Here is a 23,592-nt window from a genome sequence, read left to right as displayed (position 1 = left end):
GGTGGGTATATCCCGCTCTAATTCAAGCATTCACTTTTCTTTAGGAAATGTATTTAATTCATGGATAGACAATGTCACTACCGATCTGTTTTGTCTTCTTTTTAAATACATCTTTATGTTTGAACACTGATGGGTTATCTGAAAAAAAGAAATAAAGAAACTGAATATGTAAACAAAATCATCAATACTTCTGAAGATGTAAAATGACAAATGGAGCAGATATGGTTTTGTCGCGCGACAGCTGGCCAAGTATTGATTTTTTGAACCATGAAATTTAGACGCATCAATTATTCTCCCAAAATCTCGTATTCGGCCTGGGAGTAGCTACCAATGAGACACACATCTACATAGTAAGTAAACTGTATCGTACACATGTTGTAAAGGATAAATTGAAATCAAAATTAAAAATGTAGTTTATTCAGTGGTACTTAGAACTGAACATTTATTTCTTTTGTTTGATACATTTGTCGTTGCAAGAGTAAATTAATGGTATTAGGTTGGATTTATTCAAAATTTCCGATGATCTTGAAATTATAAAATACCACCGTGCAGTAAAAATGTATGTGGACGGAGAACGTAGTACAGCCAATATATTTTTAAATCTTGTATTCAATCAATATTCAATTTCCTTTTTTCTCTTTTTTTTTTTTCGAAAAGAGCGAAGTTCCAATGGATTACGGTGTTTCGCGGCGGCACACCGCGGTGGAGAGGTTCAGTGAGGTGTGTCGGGAGGTGTTAACTGAGCCGGAGCGCCGGGGTCTGTACAAACTCCTTAATGACTACTACAAGCGGCGGAGGGTGGAACGCCTCATCCCCGGACTCTTCAAGGTCATTCGGGAGGAGAACCGCATGGAGGTCATCCATGTTCTCCGTCGTCTGGTTCCGGTCGCGCACCTGCAAGAGTTTGACCGACAGACGCGCCAGAGACAGGCTAGGGGTCAGCTCAAAACCTTTTTCTGGGAAGAAGAGGATGACGGGATAGGCACCACGGTCAGCTTCAGCAGTGGTATGGTTCACTTCAAATAGAAAATTTCGACAACTCCCCCCCCCCCCCCATTCAACAACCCCCCCCCCCCAAAAAAAAAAACAAAAAAAAAAAAACGAGAAGAAATTTTAAAAAAGATATGGTCACCTAAACATGCACCTCTCCGTGAAATAAAATTGAGGAGTTAAATTCTTAAAGTTACCCTTTTTCATCTTACTGCAGCTTTTTGTTTCTTTATTAAAGTTAAAATTAAGATTTTATATAAATTCTAATAAATATTTTGTAAACTGTTAGCCAACTGTGACAGCTACATATTGATGTTCTAAAAAAAAAAAGAAAGGAAATTTGGAGGATGAAGAGTTTTAAAATTGATTTCATGGAACTAGTTCAGCTATGCTGATATAGAATTAACACATTAGTTAGATTATAAAACTAATTTCATAAATGTTATATATAAATTTTGAAAACCGGGGTCAAAACTGGTCAGTAATCTTCCATTCGTGTGTGGAAAATTTTGCGGAGGATATCAAATCTAGTGAAAAAGCAAACTAAAAATCTCATATTTCTAAGGTTTCTTGAAAGACAAAGAAAGCGAGATGTACATCAATAATTCTTTACTTCTCCTCCATTAATTATTTATCCTTGTTCCGTCTTGTGCCGCCATTGTTTTTGGTTAGGCTGGGCAACTTGTTCTCTTATGCGATTGTCTGGACCAGGTATGTTACTCAGGTAAGAAAACACACCGGGGGCATCTGTCAACACTACATAGGTGACATATGGACCCACGATCAATTCACTTAAAGATTGTAATGGAGGTGTGTAATTTTCATCTATAGCGAATGTAGTAGGTATTGATGCGTTTACCAGTATTATCTCCAATAAATATTGAGGTAACCAACAACATGTCCGCATATTGTTATTTCTGTTTTAAAATCACAAAAAGTATTGCATACGGCACAATTGCAAGGCGAATAAAATAGGGAATGTTAAAAAGTTTTAAATAAGAACAACATATTCATTCGATTACGTTTTACAAAGCAGGATACCAAAAAAGTAACAATTTCAACAATGATCGACATAAACTGATTCCACACACACAAAAATAAATCAATACGAAATGTTTAAAAAAGTAATAATTACGTACATACATCCTAAATTCGTCGTCATTTTCCGAGGCTGAATTAAATAACACGTTGTTTGCTGTCAGAATTGCTGTTAAATAATTCAGAAACCGGACCAATTTAGTCTGCCCTGTGTAATAAAATAACTGCTCTCCCTTGTTATTTCCCAGTGCTGATATTTTCTGAATAAACAGAGACCGGGCTGAAATATTTTTTTAGAACAAGAAGTTTGTACGAGGCACACAATCAGAAGCAGTCAAACCACACATGGTCTTGATCCCAAAGTCTTATATATACCCGGTAGATATGTCAAACGTTTCCTGGTATTTTAGTCACATATATACCACTGCATGAAATCTCAGTTATGAATGGAATAGCAAGAAAGGTGTTTTCATACTTTCTTATATTAACATGTATCTACAGTATTCTACATCCATTTACTTGCATGTCAAATATATATTTTTCAAATATGAAATCACACTTATATAAGGCATGCTTATTTTCAGAGAGTGAATCGGAAGAAGACTGGGAGCGCGGGGAAATCCGTGACGTCACGTTACTGAGGGACGGAGCTACACAGGGCCTAGGATTCAGCATCAGGGGCGGGTCAGAGCATGCGCTAGGGGTGTACGTCAGCGAGGTCATTCCCGACTCTCCGGCAGGTACGGGAATTTCCCCAGCTCTTACCGGATCCCTTGATAATGGTTGATATAAATATATGTTTTACAGACTCCACACGAGAAGTCTACAAAATGGAACATAACGTTTTCTTAGAAACTGCGAGTACTACAGCATGCATTAAACTAGATGTTCTAGTAACTAATAAGACGAGTTACATTTACAGCGATTCTTTGCAAACAAGGACCTAAATTATATTACAGCTAAGTTTTCTGTTCTTAAAAGCTAATATTAATATCATTCTCTGTAATAGTAATTAACCTTTGAGTGTTTACCTGAGCAGATCGCGGTGGGCTGGAGGTGGGGGACAGGATCCTGGCCGTGGACGGGGTCAGTCTGAAGGACAAACCCAGCAGCATTGTGGAAAGGCTGCTGACCCGCGGACCAGAGGTCACTATGACATTGAAATGGACCGGGCACCTGCCAAAATGGCGACTGGTTAAAGAAAAAACAGCATGGTCAGTTGAAAACTACTATACGATCTGACATCAATGCAAAATCAGATAAAGTTTCCATGATCCAAAGAATGGATAAAATTAAATATTATTACATTTAAGGTTTGACCATGAGAGAAAAACAGTGGTGTGCGGAGAGTTTGAAAAATGCGGCTCTGTTCACTACATCAAAGGTTTAGACATGGATGTCCCCGAGAGACGAGTGACCCTGGTCAATAACGGAGTACTGGGGATGAACATCAGGGGTGGGTCAGAGTTTGGTCTGGGAATCTATGTGTCAAGGTCAGTACAAGTGTATTTAAGGTCACCTATCACAAACCATAAGACACAATTGAATTTCTTCAACCCACAATGCACAATTCAACTTTTTTCAACCACAAGACATAATTCAACTTTTTAAAACAACAAGATATAATTCAATTTCATAAAACAACAATACCTAAATCAAAATCTCCAAATTCTTCTGCCAATATATTCTAGCCTTGACCCAGGGGGACAGGCAGAGAGTCAGGGAGTGAAGGTCGGAGACCAGATTGCAGAGGTCAATGGTGTAAATTTCGATGACGTCACACACGCCAAGGCAATCGAAGTCCTCACAAACCAGGATCACATTATCATTACGTTAAGAGTAGGTAGTTTGTTTCTGTAATTTGTTTTGTTTAAATTGTTTTCCACTTTAAAATTGTATGCGCTACGTCTACTGAAGAATATTTTTTTGATCAACAGGACGTCGGACGTTATCCAGCGTTTAAAGAAGTGTATGGGAAATATTCCTGGACCAAGGGAAACCTTAGATCTGGAAGTACGTTCACATACTTTATCATGGCACTGAATCAGCTGAACAGTAAATGTTGATATTGCTATTATCATCAATAAAATTCCATTAAACATCAGATCTAATTGTTTCTTATTCTTTACGTAGCCCGCAAACACACAGGACTCCATGTAAAGGTTCCGGTGGAGGTTCTGTCACAGCGATCACGTGATACTATCTCTGATAGCGCTGTCAATGGCGGACTTCCGCTTCAATCAGAAATTTACCTTCCGAGCGCAAGCCAGGGATCGAGTAAAGAAAAGATATCTATTCACACTGACAGCGACGTGGACGATTTAGAATTTGTAAACTTAGAAATGTGGAAACATGCTGAAGTGTTCCAAAATCCTGCCTTCAACCCAGATATCCGAAAGAACGGATATACTTCCAGTAACTATGACGATGAATCGGCTACGGATGATGGCTCTGGGGTAAAAGGAGAATATAGTATGGACCTGAATAGAATGGGGATGGAGGAATTTGAATTAACCGACATGAGAAACAAACGAGTGACTTTAATGGAAACAAACAGTGAAACAAGGTTCCAGACAACACCAAGCCCCCAAACTGATGACGCAATACATATTGTCAAGCCATCATCGCGCCATATTGTAATGGCTGAGGTTAACAGAGAGGAAGTGATTTATGTGTCAGAAAGGTCACACGGCTCAGACACCTGCTCACTGAACTTGAGCTGCTCACCGGAAACTCGACGTTACACTGCCTGGTCCGACGACGACGAAAAATCCAACCTTTCTGGGGACGGCGAGACCGTCAGCCCGGCATCTACACGGAGGAGTCACATGGAGGACTCGGACTGGGGGTCGGGAGTGAATAGCCCGGAACTCACCAATAAGTATAACGTTCACAACATGTCACCGTCACCCGTGTCCAGCATCATTTTACATGACGTCAGCAACCACGAGAGCCACGTCGAGGACGAGGCTGAAGTGAAGGAAGAGATGGAGAGCGCACACGCATCTCCAATTCATCAGGACGTCTCTGTTAACAGACAAGAAAGTACTGGTTTTATAGTGTATGACGAGGAAGATGTCATGAGAAGTTTTGACAGACAAATAAGTGATTTGGAAGAGAGATATTCCGGTTTCGAAAATAATGAGGATTCTGCAAAAGAAGACTCCATGAGCTTTTCAACGCAAGATGTACTTATAGATGAAAGCGAACTGTCAATTTTGCAGGTAGAAACGCATGGTAACTCTACCGCGAAATCCAAGCGCCATTCAGTATCATTTGAACTAACCGATACAGAAGATAAAACTGGAGAAGATGACGATGTCGATGTTGGACGAGCACGGCAGACAGATAGACACACGGACGGAGGGACATCGCCGATGACAGAGATCTCAGGAAGCCCGAGGGTACCAAAGTTTTCAGCCAAAGCCTTCAGTAAAGGTAATTAGTGGGGCGACGAAAGGGAACGGGTAATTTTTAGAATGAGTCCACTAGTTTCCATGAATAGAGTTATATGATATTTCACCGTTCTTTGTAGATCCCACTTCAAGAAGCCGTGCTCTTGGAAACTGGAAGATTCTAAGAGACAAAGTAAAGGGGAGTCTACGGATCAAGCCCCTCTCACGTCAGTTACTGTTCCGATTTCGTTACTGGTTGACAAACTTATTGTTCAAATTGATTGATTAATAAATTTTTGTTTGACATTTTCAGGCAAAGGGTTGGAGGAAAGATTAAAAGGTAAACTTTGAAAGAAAGTACGACCAAATGCAAATATATTATATCAGAAGGGATGAGAATATTTTAATTTTCACCATTTTTTTTTCAAACTGAACAACTTGAGTTTTTGCAGTTAGAAATGTAGAATATTTCAAAATCTTTGAATGTTTTCTTAGACTATGAATACAAAAATTAATGAGATTAAGTAGTGAGTATTTGTCAGAATATCGACAATAGACATTTGATTTTAATGTGAAAATATTTGCGTGTTCAAATCATTTGCAAATATTTCGAGAGCTGAATGATTTTAAGGTGCAACAAGGTAGATCAGCTATAATTTGATTTGTAAACGAAAAAAAAAGCAATAAATGTTTTTGTGTGAAAGATTTGGTTTGCACTCGTAACCACAAATACTATATACTGCAATGTACAATCAGTTAATATGCATAAATTTTCAGGTTTTTTAAAATTTCATTTCAGAGGTGTCAAAAGAACAGGATCAGTCGGGGAGGAGTGTAGTATCCTCCACAAAGTTCCACAAAACCACTGTCTCCTCCAACAGCATCAAAACATTGGAGGAAGCGGCCAAGAGGTTCCTGGATTCCGGAGAGTTGTCCAGCATGCTGGCACAGATCAGGAAGGTATGGTAATACAGTAAAAATAGTCTACCTACATTTCAAAGAGCTATTATAAGTTCTGTGCCCAAAAATAAAAAATGAATGCAAAATCAGAAATGTAGCCACGTATTAGAACGGTTATATTAGAAGAGTATCCAAAGACCAAGCCATCACACGGTGTAATGAGACAACAGGGATAAACAGAGAGGAAGAGCAGCTCCTGTGATCATAATGAACGTCGGTAAAGACAATGGTACAATCAGAAAGGTGACAAAAGATCAGAAAAATTAAACGAAAAGCATTCTTCAAAAAGATAAAAAAGGCAAAATCAGAAATGTACCAAAGTATCAGAACAGGTAAATCAGAGAAGTATCCAAAGATCAGAAAGGTAACGAAAGATCAGAAAGGTTATCGAATATGAGAAAGGTGACCAGAGATCAGAAAGGTTACCAAAGATCGGAAAAGTGACCAGAGTTCAGAAAGGTTACCAAAGATCAGAACGGTACCAAAGATCGGAAAAGTGACTAGAGATCAGACAGGTTACCAAAGATAGGAAAAGTGAGATCAGAAAGATGACAAAAGATCAGAACAAACAATAATATCGTATTGCAAAATACACATGTTCTTTCGAGTTATCTCGCATTAAACATCAACTACTCGTGAAATGTAATGTTGTTTAACGGTTTGGGTTATCTCGCTTGACACGAAGAAAAGCAAAGTGTTTTAGTGAGAAATTATTTTTATCAGTTTAGGTTTTGTTTGTGCGATGTAAACAGTGTCAAGAAAATGAACACTTAAATGATGGAGCAATAAAGAATTTAAAACTTGACTCTCATCCGGGGACTCTTGTACTTCCCCACAGCTGCAGGTGCTTGATACAGAAAGGCAAAAGACCTATTTTATTTCTAGTTATTTAAAGCTTGGAGATAAAATTCGAGTAACCGTTTGAAAAACGAACGAAAATTAATGAACACTAGAAGGTCTTCATAGAATGAAAGATTTAATGTAAAGTGAGTGGATTGTTACAAGAGCTATTAATGTACTTTTATCTTATTTTGACAAGCGCATAATCAGATGAGGGCTTTTTTTATCCGCTGTGTACCTAATGATAAATTTACAGCAACTCCGCGCTTTAATTTGTTTGTCTCATCTAGTATCAAAAGCCTACGCTCCCCCTTTAGCTTCTGACAGCTGTTTCTGTTATGTAAGAATTAACACAACGAGATGATGAAACGGAGCTACAAAGAATTAATAGTAGATTAAAGACACTCGCCTAATGAGAAGATGGTCTGCTATGGTTGTATAATGGACTATTAGAAATAAAAAAGGAAGAGAAACCAATCCGTAGGATCTATCTAATTAGAACTAAGTGAAGCTTTTCCCAACTCGTTATAATATAAGGAATCTCAGGATGAAAAGACCCGTATTACGGCAAATAATGACTTGGCCGTGTCCCCCTCCCCTCACTCACGCGCTTCTGTCGAGTCATTAACTGGTCTGTAATATGTGGAATGTAATTAACGGATTTATAAACAATGCTTATATCTTCCGGCTACATTTAACTTTATTTTTCTCAAAAAGTCACATAGTACACAATGTTAAATATCACTAAACGGTCATTGGGTGCGAGGACAAATTCCCCGTACTGTTTGATGTAGAAGAACTAACGACTTTGGTCTGATTAATGATTTCTTCGTTTTAGTACAATGATAAATAATTTTTTGTCTTAGTACCATGAGACCCACGACCTGGACAGGTTACTTGAAGTCTTGCTGGCGATGCTGGATACCCCCGAAAAAATCCTGCTTCTTAGAGAAATCAGGTATCTTTATTGAAATATTTCCATAGGACAACAAATTTTGCTCAATTTAGTCTATTATTTGCTAAAACAAGCACTTTGAACCAGCTATGGAAATAGTTAAGGAAGCTGTGTGGTCTATAATTTGTTCGGTACAATCACTTTGAAACTTACTTAACTTAAGGTCTTAAGATTGCCACATAACGTCATCGGGAGCATTGCGGATTATTTTTCCGTTATCAGCTTTAATTTGAGTGTGATGTGGGTCATGGTTTTGCCAATAAATGTTTCTTGATTTTTAATTGTGTTTTATCACACTTTATATGGGAAAAGACAATAATATATAACAATTTAGATAGTTAATTAGGTTGAGGTTTTCTTGGGTTACAGGTCTGTCATCTACTGTATTTGCTTTGGTTGTATTTATATAATATACTGTATTTTCTGTGGTTGTATTCGTATCATCTACAGTATTTGCTGTGGTTGTATTGGGCTCATCTATTCATCTATTGTATTTGCTGTGGTTGTATTGATATCATCTACTGTATTTGCTGTGGTTGTATTGGTATCATCTTCTGTATTTGCTGTGGTTGTCTTGGTTTACATATCTGTCATCTACTGTATTTGCTGTGGTTGTATTGATATCATCTACTGTATTTGCTGTGGTTGTATTGGTATCATCTTCTGTATTTGCTGTGGTTGTCTTGGTTTACATATCTGTCATCTACTGTATTTGCTGTGGTTGTATTGATATCATCTTCTGTATTTGTTGTGGTTGTATTGATATCATCTACTGTATTTTCTGTGGTTGTATTGATGTCGTCTACTGTATTTGCTGTGGTTGTATTGGTATCATCTACTGTATTTGCTGTGGTTGTATTGGTATCATCTACTGTATTTGCTGTGGTTGTCTTGGTTTACAGATCTGTCATCTACTGTATTTTCTGTGGTTGTATTGGTATCATCTACTGTATTTGCTGTGGTTGTATTGGTTTACATATCTGTTATCTACTGTATTTTCTGTGGTTGTATTGGTATCATCTACTGTATTTGCTGTGGTTGTATTGGTATCATCTACTGTATTTGTTGTGGTTGTTTTGATATCATCTACTGTATTTGCTGTGGTTGTATTGGTATCATCTACTGTATTTGCTGTGGTTGTCTTGGTTTACATATCTGTCATCTACTGTATTTTCTGTGGTTGTATTGGTATCATCTACTGTATTTGCTGTGGTTGTATTGGTATCATCTACTGTATTTGCTGTGGTTGTCTTGGTTTACATATCTGTTATCTACTGTATTTTCTGTGGTTGTATTGGTATCATCTACTGTATCTGCTGTGGTTGTATTGGTATCATCTACTGTATTTGCTGTGGTTGTCTTGGTTTACAGATCTGTCATCTACTGTATTTGCTGTGGTTGTTTTGATATCATCTACTGTATTTGCTGTGGTTGTCTTGGTTTACATATCTGTCATCTACTGTATTTTCTGTGGTTGTATTGGTATCATCTACTGTATTTGCTGTGGTTGTATTGATATCATCTACTGTTTTTGCTGTAGGTTAATTGGTATCATCTACTTTATTTGCTGTGGTTGTATTGGTTTATAGATCTGTCATCTACCCAGTGGACATCTACAGGTTCGAGCTCTCCGTCAGTCGGTACGAAACCGAGGCTTACGAGAAGCTGTCCACCAAACTACACCTGTACCTGAACCACGAGAAGGACAGGAAACCCAGGAAACACCTGCTGCACACCGAGACAGGTAGGGGCTTGTCCAGCTATTTCATGTTTCTATCGATGTTGTTAAAAGTTAGAGTATATAAATACGGTAATTTTTCATATGCCATTTTATTTGTTATTTAGTGACAAATTATATTATGATGAGCGTTAGAGTAGTGTGTGTATTATTTTAAATTTATTTTTGGATTGATGTAACAAAGATTAGAATCAAAGAATATACATGTAGTACTTAATATATTCAAATGAGCTATAGAAGTCTGTAATTCCATTATTGTCGAAACCAGCTATATAAACGAGGACAGTACAACAAGGGTGCATTGCCACAAGTCAATGCCTACAATGCAAAAGCCTTTGACTAGATATATATGAACATGCTCGCTTCTTGCAGTTGAATTCTTTCTTTTTATGTCCCTATCAAGTTGTTAAAAGCTTTCTTATATGTATCATATTTCTGTACAGATAATCACAACATTTAGATAAAATTTCACAAATCATTTGGGTCATGCATTCCAACAAATCAAATGCAATAATAAAATCATGTAATTCCTTTAAACAGACGCCATTCCGGAAATGGGTTACGCAATCGGTATTCCCCGTGTTGTAACAGTGTTGTATGACGTCACAGTTAGATATTGTTATCATTATCACACATGTCTGATAATGCATGAAGTTTTGATGTATTGAAATATTAATATATCTTATCATTCATATATTTCAAATAAATAAAAATTAAATTTCAGTGCAGATTGGGTTTTGACACATTTATTATTCATCCGTAATGCTTCGAATGATACACCAGATAAAGTTATACTGAATGAGGCAGTTATCTGTAGGCGCACTTCTCTTAACTTATAGCAAATTACTTTTTGCAATGCCAGCATATAAAAATGACGGAAACATTCAAAAACAAATTTATTCTTTTTTATTTCCATGTTAAACGTTTTTATTTAAAATATGTCAAGGATACTGCCTCCGCCAAAAAAAAATAGGAATAAAAGTACGAAATCAATCCAATTGAAATATATTTTGTGATCATTGTTTTCTAAAATAGATATGTTTTATTCGTATACAATTTGTTTCAGATCAATTTGTTAACATTTAAAAAAAAATAATCAACACTGATATAGAGGTCCGATGGACCGGGTGTTAATATTCCATAATTCCATTTACTGTAAACCAACTTTTATTCGCGTGAGAAATTTGCGCGAGGTTAGCGAGAGCCTCGTCGTCGCGAATATTTCTCGCCGTGAACCAATCCTTTGTCTATTATAGTTTTTATAACAATACAGGTCTGGATAAGACTAGGTCGCGAACATTAGTCGTCGCAAACACGTTAATCGGCAGTTCATCGCGAAATAAAGTCGCCGCGAATAAAAATTGGTTTTCAGTACTAATACATGTATATAATATACATGTCTCTGTATTTGTTTATGATACACATGCCATGCCACTATAATAAATCATTTTAAAACTACTTATTTAATTACAGCCAAAATAAGAGCAAATCAAAATTTATTAGTATACATATTCCAATTCCTCACAATTTCTTAATTTCCAAAACTTCTATAATGTGTGAGGTTGTTGACCTTGTGTATTATTACGCTCGTTGACAGATGAGCACGGTCATTTCTACGTGAAGTCGGTGGAGCAGTTTTCCCGGGAGCAGGAGATGAAGAGGACCGTAGTGGAGGCACTGTCTGGAGCCAGGGACAGCTACAGACAGACAGTCACACCCAAACAGATTGACACATCCAGGGGAGATTCCGGACTGGGCAGTGGGACAGCCTCGATCCTGGAGGACACTAGGTAGTGTCCTTGTTTCACTATAGATAGCCGAATTAGAGATAAGTGTTTTGACAATGTTTAGATGACAGAACAGTGCGTAGACACTAAAAACCATAAAAACACCCCAAAACGCAAAGGCAATATGTAAAATGCTCAGTATATTTAAGCTTTACATTGATTTTCTAGTATGAAATATACAGGTCCGTCAATGACGAGACATTTTTCAAAAATATAGGAAGAAACAAACAAATAAAACACAAAACAACAAAACAAAACACAAATCAATCTAAATAAGGAGTTTTGTGATTCTGTTTTAAACTTATCTTTGATTTTCCAGAAGCGACATTGGTTCCTTAGCGTCATTTGATTTATCAGCACGAAAAACAATAACAGCCAATATTTCTAAAAACAAACAGAATCTAGGTAAGGTTTCTATAATAAAGATAATTTTAGTCATGTTACAAAGTGATATTGTTATTTTTTCATGTACCTCCACACTTACAGGATTGTGTGTGTCTGGGGGGATAGAGAGCAGGGTACAGCCAGAGATCAAGGTGGAACAGGTGTTGGAGGGCGGGGCGGCGGCGGATGAACCGGCGATACAGGTAGGGTGACGTATACGTCCACGTTTACGTAAAAAGTAACGTAATTTTTTTTCCGTTGAAAAATTGATTGATTTAAATGATAAATGATCTCGGACACTCGGCAAGCGAAGATGAAACAATAAAAATAAACACAAACATGCATTCAACGTATCATTCAACCAAGACAAAACAAAGAGAAGGCGACACAGCGCACGTGAGCAGTTAGCAGCAGCTAAATACTAAGTTACCTTGTAAACGAAATTTTATAATAAAAAGTTGTTTTCTCCAAAAAGTTTGAATTTGAGAAATGGGGGTCATTTTAAAAACAGCAGAATTCAACAGCAACAAATGCAGAAAAGAGGCGCGACTAGCGGAAAGGAACCATACATAAAGGCTGATTTTCTGGAGTTGATTTTATTTTAATCAACTCTCCTATGCAGTTACTCTGGCAAACCGGAAGTGAAACTGTGTTTGGACCTAAGCACAAATCATCGCCGCTGACAAGACTTAGTTTTCGAAAATAATCGATATTCGATGAAATGTATTCTGAAGCATTGTTTTTTAAGGAAACTTATTTATGAATACTTTGAAAATAGCCAGATTTAAATGGTACGAACAACTTTTTGTAGTCGTATGTGTTCCTTTGCTAGAGTTCAATATAGTCTCGTCAACCAGACGCTCGGCTGTCTCCGTAAATCTCCGACAAGCAGAGAGATTAACGGAGATAACCGAGCGTCTGGTTAAACGAGACTAAAGTTCAATATTGCTGGGTTCCATACAATTTCCAGAAATATTTCCATGACTGATGCATAGATTGATGGAATTAATTCGATTTTTAAATATTACACAACATAATTCATATGGTGTTTTCCCGGAATTCTTACAATTGTAGGAAAAGCTAAAAAATTCATATTATAAAATTGGTGCTTAACTCAAATACGAATAAGAAACTACTTGCCATGCGAAATACATATCGTTGATTTTAAAATAAAATAATAATCGAGAAAATCAACTCCCGTCAGTACTTCAATACTTGATTAAAACTGATACAGCTTTAGCTTTTACTTGAGCGTGATCTAGTATGTGATTTCTTGTTGGTTGTACAGCCGGGGCTGGTGATCCTATCCATTGACGGACAGTCCATGGTGGGAGTGAGACACACGGTGGCCGTGGACGCCCTCAGGTCGTCCTTCAGCAACAAGCGGAGGGTCAACATGACGCTGGTCCTACTAAACCCCGACACGTGATGATCACGTGATCGGAGAAGAGAAACCATTACATCACGATAACTTCTATCTCGTTAACATAATGCTGTTACAATAGCTTGATTTCTATATTCGATTTACTTTGAAAATTCCATTATTGTTATTTGTCACATGTTTACTTAAAATCCATATGGATGCATGCATAAACATACATTTTAGCTATACTTATATATAGTAGATATGTAGATGCATAACATCATAAACTCTTTCTTAGAATTCTGTGAATGATTTAGCATTTCCTTTTGTAAAGATCCTAGCAGTTATTTATATGTTAAGAATAGTATTTGTATGTAAAAAAAATCTAGTCATTTAAATTTATGTAATATTGTAATGTAGCATTTTACGTTTTATAAATACATATCTAGTATAATTCAAGTTAGATTACAAACTACATGTATCCCTCTCGGGTACTCTTGCGCATGCTTGTATTGTTGTCCTACAATCACGTGTTTGTCCTCAGCGAGAGGCATTATGGGACCAGGTTTATCGTTGCTGTCCTGTCTCTTCATTAACTTCGTCTTTTCTGTATAAACTTCCGTTGCAAACTTTCACCTTTAACCTTTGAACATGAAATATCTTTCATTCATATATTATACATTTGCATATTGTGTCATTAGACGTATTCTCGTTCACATTGTGTCTTACATCATTTGTAACGGAATAAAAAGAAAAGACAAACCATGATGATCTTGATTTATGATTTATCAACGTATTTTTGTTGTATCACAGGCCATTGTGTTTTTAAACTCCAGTAGATTGTGGATTCCCCGCATTTACAGTGACATTATATCTACATTTATATACAGCTGGTTGATCTCAGCAGAAAGGCGTCACGTTCACTGTTATTAAAGTTGATTTTCTTGTTTATTCAAATGCCCTGATCTGAGATGGATAAATCCTTTATAATGATCTGCAGTTCTCATTTTTATAATATCAGGAATATCCGTAGCTGAATTTTATAAAAGTTCTTATTTTAGGCGTAGTTTCTTTTCTTTCTGCAATTAGTCTCAGCACCAGTTCAAATGCGCTTTACAAGGACGCATTACAGTTCTAGTAACTTTTTTGAAGTTTTGAAAGTCATACTTTTGGTATCATTTGGTTTTACTACCAAATAAAAAAAATTGAATATGGTTATCTAATATTGAAAGTCTGCGTAGCTCTTGCCTTGTATTGTTGAAATGTTACGGGAGTTGAATACAAGAAACGTTAACTTGTACCGCCAGCTTTATAAAAATAAGCAGAAGTAACACGCCATTAAAACAAGAAATTAATTTCACACGTACTTTCTGCATGAGAAACCTGTACTTAACTATATGTAAACGGTAGATTTAGAAGTTTTATAATTGCCAACCAAACTTAATTCTCTTAGGCAAAGAGCAATACCCTCTCTAATTTAAGACCCCAAATTACTAATTAAGCCAACAGTTTAGAGCATACTTCAAATCTTTTGCACTGATTCATAACAATCTAATATAATGGCCAACATCAATTTATTTTCAAAAACAACATGCGGAGTCTTAAGTCACCTGCAAGCAATTACAGAGAATTTACAGAAGAAGGAAAATGCTGTTGTGCAGGTTTACAACGGTAATAAAGAGAGCGAAGAAAAAGCTCACTAATGAGATTATATTGGTAATTACCTTCGATGCACGTGAGGGTTTAGACCTACATTATACATACACAGAGTTGTCTAATAGCTGTAATTTACGTCTTTTTCTATGGAGCATAATTTGGATAATTTTCTTAAGAGGTCGATAAATTGCACGGGAGCTCTTCTCTTAAGCACCCCATTCAAAAGCGTCGGAAAGTAGATGAGTTAGTGGGGAGAACGGTAATATCACAAGCGTCTTTTAAGTAAAAGAGTCTTCATGTAATTTGAAGATGGGGAAAAAATTGCGCCAAATTGCCATTCCTTGATCACTTAAAGCGCGCGGGCTTTGCTGCCGATTGGGACTTGTGAGGGTGTTACTGATGCCAGCTTCTTTGATTTAATACATAAAATTTCTCCACGAATACTTGACAATGCGGAACTGTTTTTTGTCTTTAAATGCTCAACATGCATGGAAACCCAAACTTAGATTACCGTATCAAATGAACTAACGCACTTATTAAACTGGGTGTCCATATAATAAAGTTAACTGAATATCAACAAACTGTACCTTAATGATATACACATATAGGAATACAAAAAAATGAATAGAATTGCAGATTTTTCCCAATTGGAAACAAATTGCAATTGCATCGACTTTACAATAAAAAAGTTTAATATTAGATAAATACTAAATAATAAAGTCTGTTGTAACTTGTTACACGAGATAACAATGTCAAATCTGATATGGTTTATGCATTATCAAGTACGATTTTTGATAACGTAAATCAAGGTCCGATATAACGCCGCGATCAAACTCCACACGTCACGTATTGACCAAACCCGTAAGGCGTCACCAAACCCAGCTCAACGTGCATTAATGCGTACGTGCATGAAGGTTATTCAAGAGCAGACTTATCCATTAGTCAACAATTAAGATATGTGTAACCTTAACAAGAAGGAAGTTCTCTACAAGTTTCCCACTGCCTGACTTTGCAGTACTGTACGATGGAAACGAAACTGTGGCTGCTGTTTGAGCTCAAATTATTCAAACTATATTTTTGAATAGTCAATATCAATGTTTAAATACTTTGTTAATATTTGAAAGTCAAATGTTGAGTTACAAGCGAGTTACAGAGTTTGGAATTGTTTGTTTTGTAAACAAAGCTCGAAGAGTCCTGTTATTGTTTACATATGTGTTGTATTGGTATAGGTTTTAATCTAATGTTCTTTTTGTTGATTAAATTATTTATGAAAACATTAAATCAGTTTACCTTGCTGGCTAAAAGTTATTTTGTCAAAGAAATGTAATTTATTTACTTAAAATTATTTGTAAACAAATAAAAGACTCGAACTTTGTTTACATAACAACGATTTCTTTCTTCCGTATCTCGCTTGTAATTTGACATTTAACATTCAAAATTTGGTGAATTATTGAAAATACACAAGTTAACAATTTTATATATAAAAAATTCAAAATAAAATTTTCATCTCAAATCGTGTCTAGGTCCCTTTAAAGATCAAAAATACGATTGGAAGAGCTTTACTATGTTCATGATGTTGTTGAAGAGGAAAACCATTGTGTACCAGTATTCATTACTCACAGTGTCCAATACATTTACAAGAATTGTATTCAAAATTTATTTAATGTCCTGTCTTGAGGTTCAAATAAATTGTTAGTGTAACTTTATGAACAAATTGCATATATCGCATGAATTATTGGCTTGCTTTATATCAAAATTTAAAAGTTGAGAAATCAAAACGTTTTTCGATAAATTAACAAAGTAAGTGAGATGTCAGTTGATGCATTTTAACGGTATTTTTATGAGCTAGCATATATCTTTATCGTCCATTAGAAATATTCGATGTTCAAAAACACATGGCTTATTACAATGATTTTTATTTTAAAACCAGTGAATCAGCTAAAACAAAAACAGGCAAGCACATTGCTGTCATGCAACATTTATTCTTTCATCGGTGCTGGTATTGCCGACAAATTTCCGGGAATGTATATTGTCTTTGAGAAATAATTGCTATAAAAATTTGGAAATCTAGAGGAAGAAAGATACGCTAACTCGCGTTTTTGATATCCTTCATTTGCGCCAATTTGCAGCATAGTGTTCTGGTGTCTTGCAAATTATGAACGGATTCTGCGCCACGGGATCCGTTTGTGCACAATCTACGATATTATATAAAAATTTGGGCCATTGTGCTGGGTTATGTTTTATCGACCATCAATATTTTTAGGTTAACTCCTATGGAAACTTAAAGAACAGCAAACATACGTTTTGACATTTCCCATTACGGTTTTTCTATGGGTTGAGATAAACTTACTCAGTGATATAAATACGATTAGGCAGAATGATTTTTAATTTTTTATTTAGCAAGGATACTTCAATATCAAAGTTGAAAAAATACCTACACTTTCATTCACCAAGTGTTTTCATTTTCTTAATAACACACCATTATTCAATTGTGATAAAAAATGAATATGTACTCTAATTATCATTAATACAATGCCCAATGGTATCAATTTCTCTTTTATTGCAAAAAATGATGTATTTTCCAAGATAATAAACACTTCTTTTCAATTTATACAGCTTTTTAATTAAAGTCATAAAAATCACTATAAATTTTATTGATCCATTTCTAAAAATTCACTTTGTAATAAATTGTTGAAGTTTAATTTCACGCAACGATGATATGAATCTCCGCGCCATATTTTCGACTAAAAGGAGAAATCGTTCTAAAATAAGTTACAAAAAGACGTAATGAATAACCTCTTCAAATATCTTTCATGGTAATCAAAATCACCTTGTGCGAATACAAAAAACAAGCCTTCTGCATTAGCAGAACTTTTAAAAGTTAATTATGCTTTCTAAAAATATATTTCATTCATTTCAAGAAATATTTCAACCTAATATACTTCGTAATTATCCTGGATATTTTGCAATGCAAGTCAATAAGTGACATGCTCAGAGTTTTGGAACTCATATTAAATGCACCGATGAAATCGTTCGAAAACATATTAACACATTGTGAATCTTCGGTTTACGAGTGATTAACCTTCGAGGGGCGTGTTCGACTAATTCTCGTGTTGACGCTTTGTCTGGGTCCGTTGTAGCTAACAGATTTATTGAATTAGTTCCATTCATCCATATTGTAAGAAAGTCATTTCGGAAACAGCAGGTATAAAATCTTCATTACTGCGAAGTCGATTTAAGCAGCGGGACTGCGCATTAAACGAGCTATTACAGGCCAACGATATTTTAATTTTTGAGAAAGTGATCTAAAATACATCTTCTGTTGGATAAGTGATCTACATCAGTGATAAAGAATTCACGAGTATCTGCTATCCAGGCATCAGGAACGTTTAATAGAAAAAAGGATTTTAATGATCGAATTAATCAGTTTTGGTTTCTGTGGAAATGAGTCATATACTAAAGCGTTTGGGGCAATATTTGAATTTTAAACCTAACACAAAGTTTGTTTCCAATATTTCATTATAATTTAAATATCAAGGCGACAGTTGTGCCATTAGTGAATCATTATATAGGGTAAAGTACAAAACGATGTCCTTATTTTTCAGCTTTTGACTCGGTTTACCCATCACCCTATTTACTCGTTGATGACAAATCGTCATCACTGATTCAAACTGGTAGTCATAGAGCGGTCCAGCCGAGACTCAGTACTGGCTTAGAAAATTCTGTACTCCTTTTTATCAGCCTAGTAAAGCTTGAACTGCACATTTAAAAGCATGAAATGTTCAACCTCTTCATGGTGGTGAATACATGTACCTTATCAAATGCTAGTAGAGTTTGGTTTTAAAAGATAACACAAATATAAGTGTGCCAGTAGATAAAGATTAACACACAAATTGTCCCTCATACGAGGCTGGAAGCCCCACTACTCCCTTATAGAAAGAATTGTTACCCACATTTGATCAGGTTTTAATGGATTGGTCAGAATAGCGCCTATTTGAGAAAATGTCTAACCAACGCAATGGATATTGCTAATAAGTATTTAGATTTATATTATGATTTTATCCAAGATGGGAAAAGGACACAAAACACAATCAAAATGTTTTAATTAATTACTTATTTATTCGAAATAACAGCATAAGTTATTAATGTAGCTGCCAAAGAAAAGAAAAAAGAAAATTCTAATGCAATTGCATCATTTTTTTAATTTCATATGTCCCAACCATAAGACCAAAACAAAAGTATTATGCCGAAATATTCAATTCAAATATGCGTAAAAAACTCTCTCAAAGATGTTACTGTAGAGAATTAAGTCCCTATTTAGAGTTAATGTTTTGATGAAAAATATCAAATACTTTTGCAGAGTTTTTTTTATGTCTATACAATGGAAATATAACAACGCTCTTTAAAAAGTAGTATTTGATTTAATGATCATGCACAAATCATTTCTTTAATCAATCTATGTCAAGTTGGCCATCTATGTCTTCTAAGAGTTCCCATTCACAAGCATTGAAATTTGTCTCCTTTTATCTTTAAAAATAAGAAACAATTACAGGATTAGAAAACTGCATTGTCGCAAATGCATGCTGGATGTTGGTCCACATTACAAAGCATCTTTATTTACAGACCAAGAGTAAGACGAGGCCGCTTAAGTTATTACAAAGACGGATTAAGACTAGGGAGACTGAACAATTACCAGCACGCGAGACGATTTATTTCAATAAACGACTGGCGTTTATTGACCAATTACCTTTATTTCTCTAAGTCGTTTAATGACAAAATTACACGTCTTCCAATGGGGAGTATTTTTCCCGGTAATACTTTGATAGGAAATTAACTATTTAATAGCAATCAATCCGCTATACTAAGTATCAATATAACCGAGCCAACCGTCTTTGAAATTGCTTTGGTTCTGCGAATAAGCCTTCTTTTGTGGCCCGGACAATTACAAATTGCCAAAATAGGACTTGGTAGTTATGGACGTCACAAATTGAGGCTAATTAATTCTTTCGTGGATAGAGGGTCGCTTCATTTTACACTCTGTGAGATGATGGAGAAAAACGTCCATCTAGCTACGTAAAAGAGTTCCAGCATGCGAGGCCGGGACAGAGGTAGGGCACTAACATTGAAGGAAGGAGACTCAAATCAATAACCGTTCTTTTTATAATACCATACCGAACCACAGCCAGACATTATGTGCATCCTGTGGATCATTTGTCCTCGGTATTGTTTTCAGTATAATTAACGGTGATCGGGTATCAATGCAGCTGATGTTATAAAAATATGCAAATATATTTAGTTAAAATACATACAGAAAGTTGAACATTCAAACATAACATACCACATTACTGTTTGCAGCTTAGAAGAATCGACTCGTATAATGTATCAGACATAATTTGTACACATAGTGTCCTTTACAAAAATTTAGATTACTGAGAATCAAAATGTGTACATGATTCTCAATAATCTAAATTTGTACATGACAATAGGACAGTATAATGAAACAGATTTTAATAAAGCTTCTAAAATATTGCCCCTTGTTTCAAGAGACTTTTAGGTGTTTCTAAGCAATTACGTGGGCATTAACTTCAGATATTTTAAGAATTGACGAGAAAAAGACTTCCTTTTGTAAGACAGCTTAACACATATATCCTACCTGAACCAGTTGGAGAAATAAAAACAATTCCCACAGCTTTATTAAGATTCACCAACCTATGTACACTCTTATAAACTGTCGCCTCGGTGATAATGATTTCCGGGGAAAAAACTTAAATCTAATAAAAACGCATTCAAGTTTAGCATACTTTACGGGAAAGTTTTTGACAGATATCGTTTAACATATCAATTTTATATCATAAAGCAAATAAAGAGTTGTATCTCTTAGCAGAAGGGACTGTGGTCCATAAAAGTTTGCACATTATAGGTTTCCGGAAATATTTTATGTCATGTACGTGTTCCAATATTATAGTCAATATGCATAGAATTATTTATTTGGCATCAAAAGAACGATATAATGAATTAATGATCAATATGATTACCGGTAATTAACATATTTACCGTCGTATAAGATAATTTGAATAAAAAATATAAAAAATTAAAAATAAAGACCCGTATGATTTCCCTTAGGAACAGTCCGAGTTGACTGTTATATTCAATATTCATCAGATTTATTGACGACGTTTTTACAGTTCTGAAATATAAATTACTAGGTGAGTTTAATTCAAGAGATATCTAATTTATATAAATATTTAAATATTTCAATAGATTGAATTGGATCAAACAGCAAGCAAAATGCCTTTATATGCCTTCTCCTGTAGTCAAAGTCTTTTATATATATATATATATATATATATATATATATATATATATATATATATATATATATATATATATATATATATATATTTTAATGTTATCAATAATATTGGAAAGGGGCACAACAACAAAATAAAAAAAGAAAATCAAAAAAAGAAAGAGAAAGAGAGAGAGAAAAAGAAATAAAAAGGTACAAATCAATTGCTACGATGAAAAAAAAAATTAGCAGATGAGTAGAAAATATCAAAAGTAAATAATAACAAGGTCATAAAAATAAAAAAAAAAACTACAGGGGGTAATAATAAATACGACATGGGGGAATAACAAATACAACAATTAAAAAAATAGAGAAAATGAAAAAAGTCAATCTTACCCGGAAGATTTAACTTTCAACTTTCTTTATTGCGTAAGACATACATCTTATAGCATATGAAATTTTTTAAACAGAATATATGCAGCACATGGCGTGGATTTACAAACAAATGGTAATAGCAATAAATATGTAGTACAGTGATAATAGCATTGGAGAATGTACAATTCAACACATCGATTTAATTACAACAATTGTTTTAAAAATAGTATATCAGTCAACACGTAGTTTGAAGGCATTTCCCTAGGTTACAGAGTTCTCTAACATTGTTTACACATAATAGCTGTATAAATTTATACATTGATGGTTTTTTTCTAATAGTATTTTTTGATGTATTTGGCTCTTAATTGCTTTAAAATTGATATGATCGTTGTAATATTTGTTGTGTTTTTATCTAAACACAGGAGTAAACATGAAAATATGGGAATGTCAAGTTTTGTCAATATTCTAAAATTTCGTGGTTTTAATCGGGATAATTAAAGTACAAGAGTCTATTTTCAACAAAATTTCACTCAATTTTCTATGTATTAATTTTTCATACACATGTACTTGAAGAGGATATAAGTATGTTGTCAGCTGTCGATTCCAAGATTTCACCTGGAAAAAACCTTAACAAGGATAATTGTGTGCGTTGATTGTAGAAAAGTAAAATATTTTTCTATAAGACAGGTATTTGTTAAAATTTGTATAAGTTAAATATTTTCTATCTTAAGGTAACTGTCTGGTTTATTGTCTATGTCGTAACATTTTTTTCTACAATGATTAAATATTGGTTAAGTAAGATATCAATAAATGTATATAAATAATAATTTAAAACAAGGTTTTGTTGAAATGTTTTAAATGTTTTATTCAATTGCAAAACATTAAAACATTTTCTATTCTAGGAAACTATTTGACTTCTTGTATATAAAATAAACTTACATTATTTTAGGTACGGTTGGTTTTAGTGGTCTGTTGATTTTATATACAGTGAATATTTTATATTTATAGCAAGAATTGGTTTTACTTTATGTAGTTATTGTTTATACATTAAAAGCTTTTTTTAATTGATGCAAGGATAAGTTTCGAGTTTTTACATTGACTTTACATTAATCCGAACATGGTTTTGTTTAAAGCAAAGGTTTGGTTTTTTTATAAATATACAACTAAAACGTTTTAATCTTAAGAAAAAGATTGGAAATGTAATTACAGTTAATTTCTTCTTTGTTTTATTAGACAATGCGTTGCTTTTACTGTTTGCATTGATTTTAGATAATTCACAACAAAATTTAAAATCTTAATTAAGCAAGAGATTTGGGAATGTATTTATAGGAAAGTAAAACGTTTCTACATTAGACAGTCATTGATTGTTAATAAAAGTATCTGCCTATGAAGCAGTTTCGTCGACGGACAAATATGTACAAACTTAAGGTTATACACAACCCATCTACGTATATATGTTAAGATGAATGGACTTGGAATGTTAACATGACGGACTGCAATTTATTTTTGATAAAAATAACCCTCTGTATCGTAGTATTCTATAGTTTTACTCTCCTCTTGAGGTTCAATTCAACTAACAGATTCCAGTAATCCAATAAAAGGTTATCTCCTACTCGCCTTTTCTGTATCTTGTACTTGTCCTTTTCTGTATCTTGTACTTGTCCGTCTTTTCTGCATCTTGTACTTGCCCATTACTTGTTTCTTACTTGTTAGTAACTTAATGTTTTAATCAATTTTAGTATAGTCGATTCTTTTTTTTTTGTTTTGCTGTTGTCATGCAAACATATTTTGTTTTGTATTCATATCATTCAAATGTACAATG

The 23,592-nt window shown here is 34.7% G+C and overlaps 1 protein-coding gene across 3 annotated transcripts; it reads left to right on the top strand.

The window, feature by feature from the left end:
• The first annotated feature begins 269 nt into the window (after window positions 1–269).
• On the top strand, window positions 270–14,213 carry LOC128181792 (uncharacterized). Of its 3 annotated transcripts, XM_052850323.1 has the most exons (18): window positions 270–350; window positions 658–1,006; window positions 2,613–2,768; window positions 3,068–3,242; window positions 3,342–3,521; window positions 3,720–3,867; window positions 3,966–4,041; window positions 4,162–5,466; window positions 5,564–5,650; window positions 5,737–5,763; window positions 6,223–6,383; window positions 8,090–8,181; window positions 9,768–9,922; window positions 10,457–10,486; window positions 11,514–11,706; window positions 12,023–12,108; window positions 12,190–12,290; window positions 13,376–14,213. In XM_052850323.1, the coding sequence occupies exons 2-18, from the start codon at window positions 670–672 to the stop codon at window positions 13,514–13,516; spliced, it is 3,450 nt and encodes a 1,149-aa protein (XP_052706283.1). In that variant the 5' UTR covers window positions 270–350; window positions 658–669; the 3' UTR covers window positions 13,517–14,213. The 3 variants fall into 3 exon arrangements, with proteins under 3 accessions (XP_052706283.1, XP_052706284.1, XP_052706285.1); XM_052850324.1 differs by lacking the exon at window positions 10,457–10,486; XM_052850325.1 differs by lacking the exons at window positions 270–350; window positions 658–1,006 and adding an exon at window positions 1,562–1,714.
• Window positions 14,214–23,592: the final 9,379 nt, after the last annotated feature.

This window comes from Crassostrea angulata, chromosome 4 (assembly GCF_025612915.1).
Source record: "Crassostrea angulata isolate pt1a10 chromosome 4, ASM2561291v2, whole genome shotgun sequence".
NCBI lineage: Eukaryota > Metazoa > Mollusca > Bivalvia > Ostreida > Ostreidae > Magallana > Magallana angulata.
Note: the sequence above shows the minus strand (reverse complement) of the source record. Positions and strands in the feature narration are given on the sequence as shown.

Bases quoted from the DNA above. Each gene is read 5' to 3' on its own strand.
- LOC128181792 (XM_052850323.1), top strand. From the start codon at position 670: ATGGATTACGGTGTTTCGCGGCGGCACACCGCGGTGGAGAGGTTCAGT. The intron at 1,007-2,612 runs GTATGGTTCACT...GCTTATTTTCAG, and splicing joins CACGGTCAGCTTCAGCAGTG to AGAGTGAATCGGAAGAAGAC. The intron at 5,467-5,563 runs GTAATTAGTGGG...CGTTCTTTGTAG, and splicing joins AGCCAAAGCCTTCAGTAAAG to ATCCCACTTCAAGAAGCCGT.